At 59.7% G+C, this 5,062-nt stretch overlaps 1 protein-coding gene across 2 annotated transcripts in view; it reads left to right on the top strand.

Annotated features, from left to right (window-relative positions):
* LOC102368074 (zinc finger protein 777-like) overlaps positions 1 to 4,090 on the top strand; it is a 14,751-nt gene extending 10,661 nt beyond the window's left edge. For both annotated transcript variants that reach the window (XM_025216561.1, XM_025216560.1), the window contains one exon: positions 1 to 4,090. This exon ends at the window's left edge or, in 1 of these variants, runs on beyond it. In XM_025216561.1, coding sequence (XP_025072346.1) covers positions 1 to 913 — 913 coding nt within the window. In that variant the 3' untranslated portion in view covers positions 914 to 4,090.
* The last annotated feature ends 972 nt before the right edge of the window (positions 4,091 to 5,062 follow it).

Genomic DNA, 5,062 nt, shown 5'->3' with positions numbered 1-5,062 from the left:
GGACAACGGGCTCATGTTCAGGACTGAGCTGCGGGATCACGAGGAGCGTCTCAGACACCTGGAGCTGCAACGAACGCTGTCTGGGCAGGCGGAGGAGCTGGTTTTCCAGAGTCCTTGCGAGGAGATGCCCTTGGAGGGCCCATGCAGCTCCGTCGGGCAGCACGGACCCCCTGGGAAGGACGGGCCGGCAGAGCCCATCCCTGCAGAAGGTAGTTTTGGCGACAGCAACGCCGTCCCTTTCTACCGGCGCGGCTGCCCCGTGGAGAGGCCCTTTGTGTGCGTGGAGTGCGGGAAAGGCTTTCGGCTGAGGAAGAGCCTGGCAATGCACCAGCGGGGTCACGTCCGGCTGGAGTGCTTGGAGCCGGCCGACCGGGGCGACAGCTTCACCTTCAAGCAGTACTACGCGCCGCACCCCCGGGTGCCCCCAGGAGCGGGCGCCTACAGCCCCGGGGAGTGCGAGGAGAGTTTTCGGCAGAGCCACGGCCTGAAGACCCACCCGCGGGGGCAGCTGGCGGACAGGCCCTACGGCAGCCCCAAGTGCATGAAGAGCTTTGGCCTCAAACCTGGCTACAGGCCGAGCCAGAGGGGCGCCGGGCGGGAGCGGCCGTACAAGTGCAACCGGTGCCAGGAGTGCTTCTCCCAAAAGAAGACCCTCGTCACGCACCAGCGCATGCACGCAGGGCGCGGCACGGGGGCCCTCACCTGCACCTACTGTGGCAAGAGCTTCACCCACCCCTCAGACCTCATCCGGCACCAGCGCATCCACACCGGGGAGCGCCCCTACCCGTGCGCTGAGTGCGGCAAGAGCTTCACCCAGAAGCAGCACCTGCTGCAGCACCAGAAGATCCACCTGCGGGAGCGGGCCTGCGTGCCCAGCGGGCGCGAGGCTTTGCTGGGCAACGTCTTCTTCTAGCCAGAGCGGGAGCAAACACCCGCTCCGGTGTGAAGGGTGCTTGGAAGAACATGTCCCTAGGCAGGGTTGGGGCTGCCCTGCCCCACGGCCAGCAGCCTGGAGCCTGTAGGATCCCCCGGGAAAATAGTTTTCAAGTAAAAACATTAGATGGCTGTGGTGTCAAGAGAGCGAGTGGATTGATCCCGATGAAGCTGGCGTCTCTTGAGAGATCCTGCAGCGGGCAGTTCTGCAGGTCGCTTAGTCCCGTGGCACACGGGTTCACAAAGCCTCTCAGGTCGTGGAGCACGCGCCGTGCGCCGAGGCTCGGTCTCTGCTCGGGTGCCGGGATCCTGGCGGAAGAGAGGCAGGTCGATGGCTGAGGGCAGGGCAGCCCCTCCTTACCTGGGGAGAGGTGTACTGGCAGGACAGACTCGCGAAGCTTTCGCTGCTCTCGCCGCAGCCGTCCTGGAGCTTGAGTCAGCCCAGCCCCTTCTCAGGACATAAAGAAAGACCTAATTTGCTAAGATTAACACGGCCGAGCCAGAGTCCACTTGCTCCGCTCCGCTCCGCTGACGTCAGTGTGGAGTGATCCCACTGCAGACTGGAGAAACTCTGCTTGCGCTAGGACGACCGCCCGCAGCCTTCGTCCTGGTGCCTCTCTACCCTGACGAGGAGACAGCACTCGGCGCACCTGTTGTCTGCTGAAGAGACAACCGATCGAATCGAAGGGAAAGACAGTTGCTTAGCGGGAAGGCGGTGCTCGTGTTACACTAAAACGCTCCTCGAGTTTCTTCCTGCCTTCGCTGACAGCCCTGGTTGCCCCCTCTTCCGTCGGTTTGCCCAGATCTTAACGCTTCTGTTCGGCTGACTTGTCGGTTCATTATTTCCCCCTGCCTTTGTTCCCCCTGCGCAGCTCACGGTGCATCAGGCCGTCCGTTCTGTTCTTTTGCTCTCGTCTTCGGGGATCGTTTCTGTTATGCCACCGCATGAGCGCTTCCCAGCTGCTCAGATGTGTTTGGCAAGGTGCCCAAACACTTCACTTCCCGCTGCATCGAAACTAAAATTATTACCTGGGTTGTGCCGTGTTTTAGGTGGTTGCTGTAGGCTGATCCACATCACCTTGAATCTGGGGTTAGAAACCGTCTTGTCCTTTCCTAGCTCAGGTTTGAGTCCCTAACTGGGGCTCGGGTGAGTTGACTCGCCGCTTGTGCAGACACCAGGCTGTTGCATGCAGACAGACATGGGGGAGCCCCTTGAGGGTCGTCTGAGGGAGAGGAAAAGGGGAAGACCGGGGAACTTGCGGGAGGAAGCCATAATCCAGCTTCTTGAGAGCGCTTACAGAGGCTTTCCCCTGTACGTCATACCTAAAAAGTGTCACTGACCCAACGCGGGCCCATTCTCACTGCCCAGCCAAGCTGCATTTGGCCCAGGTTTGCCTGGGAGCAGCTTTCGAACCCGGTTCGTGACGGCTTCACCTCCTGTGCCGCTGGAGGTTTGCGTCTCAGGCTGCAGCAGCTCTGCTTGGGCTGGGAGGCCCCTGGCCCTTCCTCCCAGCACGGTCTCGTGCCCTGGCTGTGCAGCCCTGAGCTTTCATCTCACCTTTGTCTCCCACCCCTCCGAATATTGCAGTCCCCGAGCTGCGAGGGCTTTGTGCTTGTCACAAGACACCCCAGCCAGCCTGGGTCGCTGCAAGGCAGCGGGCAGAGCCTGCGTCTTCCTGACACGGCTGTTTCTGCCACTTGTGCTAGAGGAGAACCGCTCCTCGCAGGTAGCAGTACAGGACTTCTGACACACGAAGGCCTGGCTCTGATTTTATCTAGTACAGGTACATGAGCCAGTTCCTTAGTGGTTTGGTTTTTAATTACTGCTCTTAAGCCCTGTGTTTCCCCCTTTTAGCCTGTACTGTTTAGACTGTGAGCCCTCCGGGGCAGGGGATGCGTTTCTGTGCTATCTGCAAAGCGCCGGTTCCCTTGGCAGCCGTAGATACTTGATTTTTAATAATAAATTCAGACTTGAACACATTGTGCAGGCTGCAAGGGGCTGGCTTCCTCCACACGCTGCTTTCCCTGAGCATCACGGTCAGCTTGTCCTGAGCCTTGGGCAAAGCCCTGGCTTTGGAAGTGGATCTACCAGGTGCTGGCCTGGGAGCTAGCGTGTCTTGGGACCGCTCTCAAGCTGCCTGTCTCTGGGGAATGCAGTCAGGACCCTTCTGAGCCCCTTGCAATGCCTAATTGCCCTCCTTGGGCATGCATGGAGCAGAAGTAGGAGCAAGGCTTGTTTTGGGGAGTAGTCCCCGGGTCAGCGAGCAGGCAGGGTAGACGCGGCCGAACAGTAAACCTGCTTTTGAACACAGAGCGTAAGGCCGTTCTCGTGGTGCCGCGACCTCCCACTGGAGAAGAGGCATTGAAGGGCTTGCGCTGCACTGGTTGCTCTTGCTGCTCCGGCAGCAGGCTGGGCCTGCAGGTTTGGGTTCGGTGGCTAGCTGGCACCAGTAGACCCAAGCTGGCAGGGAAGCGAAGGGGGCTGAGGAGGGAGGGGAGCTTGGGGCTGGGGCTGGCGGGAGTGCAGAGTGCAGGTATGTGGGGGGTGTGGGGATCCCCCACACTTCCCCCCCATGGTGCACAGCCCCTGCTGTCAGCAGCAGCAGCAGCATGCCCTCGGGGTGCTCGTGGCCCACCCAGGTGCTGCTGCCGGGTGCCAACAGGGCACACGGCGTCAGACAGGTGATCGTATGCAGGACCTCAGCACCCAACAGGTACGTTTCCATAGGGACTGGCTCTAGACCTGGTGCTTTTTTAAACCTTTTGATCAGCCATCTGGAAGAAAGCCTGAAATGGCTGCTGATGCAGTTGGGGGGGTGACACACAGACTGGGAGTGGTGGTTGTGGCAGAAATGCCACCGTCTGTGCCCCTCTCCAGAAGTCTGTCTCTGCCAGCGTGAGAGGCTGGGGTTGAATCCCTCAGGGCAGGGGATCACAAAAGCCTGGTGCCTCCGGTGTGGATGCTCTGGTCACCTGGGTGGGGGGAAAGCCCCGCTCACCGGCCCAGGTGACCCATGATGCTTTTTAAACTGGTTGGCGAGTGGCCAGCACTGGCAGCTTCGATTGGACCGGGCTGCTGAGGTCAGAAAGGTTATTTAAAGGCCCGGGCCAGGAAGAAGGTGGCCATTAGCCATGAGGTCATCCAGGTGAATCTGAAACTGGGAGAGGAGCTTCACCATCTGAACCTGGCTCTCTCCTCATCACCGCATGCTGCAAGAGTGCCCTGCCTCCAGAGGAAACTCCAACCACCTCTGGACGATGCAAGTGAGTCAACTAATCCAACTCCGAACATTACCTCAGCCACCCTGGTTTGCTCTATGGGATTCCTCTGATATTCCTCTGATATTGCTCTGATATTGCTCTACCTTTTACCCTGTTTCCGCCCTACCCCTGTCATCAATAAAGTTCTCCTTTGTGACCGGTGTGGAGACTTATTGAGGGGTGGGACTAAATTATGCCAAGGAGGCCCCTTAGGTCTGTGGACTAAGGGAGACTTTCCTATTAAGCCCCTGACTTGGGGAAGTGCCCCAAGTGCCTGTATTGGGTCTAGGACCCATTGGACGATCAGGCCTGTGTTCTCCAAGGTGCGCAGAGCCAGAAGTGAGTCCAGAGCCTTGGATGGTGGCAGCGGGACCCCCAGGCTAGCGGGTGTGCTCCGGGGAAGGGGTCGGCCGCACGGGAGGCACCCCAGGGAGGCACTCGGAGCCTGGACGGTGCTCGGGCGCAGTGAGGTGGGCGGCTCAAATCAGGAGCGCCTCCTGCCTGGCTCGCCATAGCGGTCATGGAGGAGATGGGTCCCTTGCTGGTGCAGCGCGAGCTCCTTGGGTTGTCCTGCTCAACTCACACAAGCTGTATGCGTCTTACTACAGCCCAGTGCAGGGTCATGCCTAGGAACAAAGCAAGCGGTGTGCGCATACAGGCTAGGGGTCTATCTGGACGTGGACGCGTGGCAAGTACTGCCACAGACCAGAGCCCAGCGCTGTGCTGTGGCCAGGAAACCTAACATGACGCTTGGATGTATAAATGGGAATATGGAGCAGGTGCAGGGTGATGGTGGCACCTCCATGCTGGGCACAGATGTAACTGCTGCTGGGCTCCTGTGTCCTGTTCTTCACTGCGGGGAGGGTGT

This window comes from Alligator sinensis, unplaced genomic scaffold (assembly GCF_000455745.1).
Source record: "Alligator sinensis unplaced genomic scaffold, ASM45574v1 scaffold524_1, whole genome shotgun sequence".
Classification (NCBI taxonomy): Eukaryota; Metazoa; Chordata; order Crocodylia; family Alligatoridae; genus Alligator; species Alligator sinensis.
The sequence above is the reverse complement of the archived record's forward strand: the minus strand, read 5'-3'. Positions and strand labels throughout refer to the sequence as shown.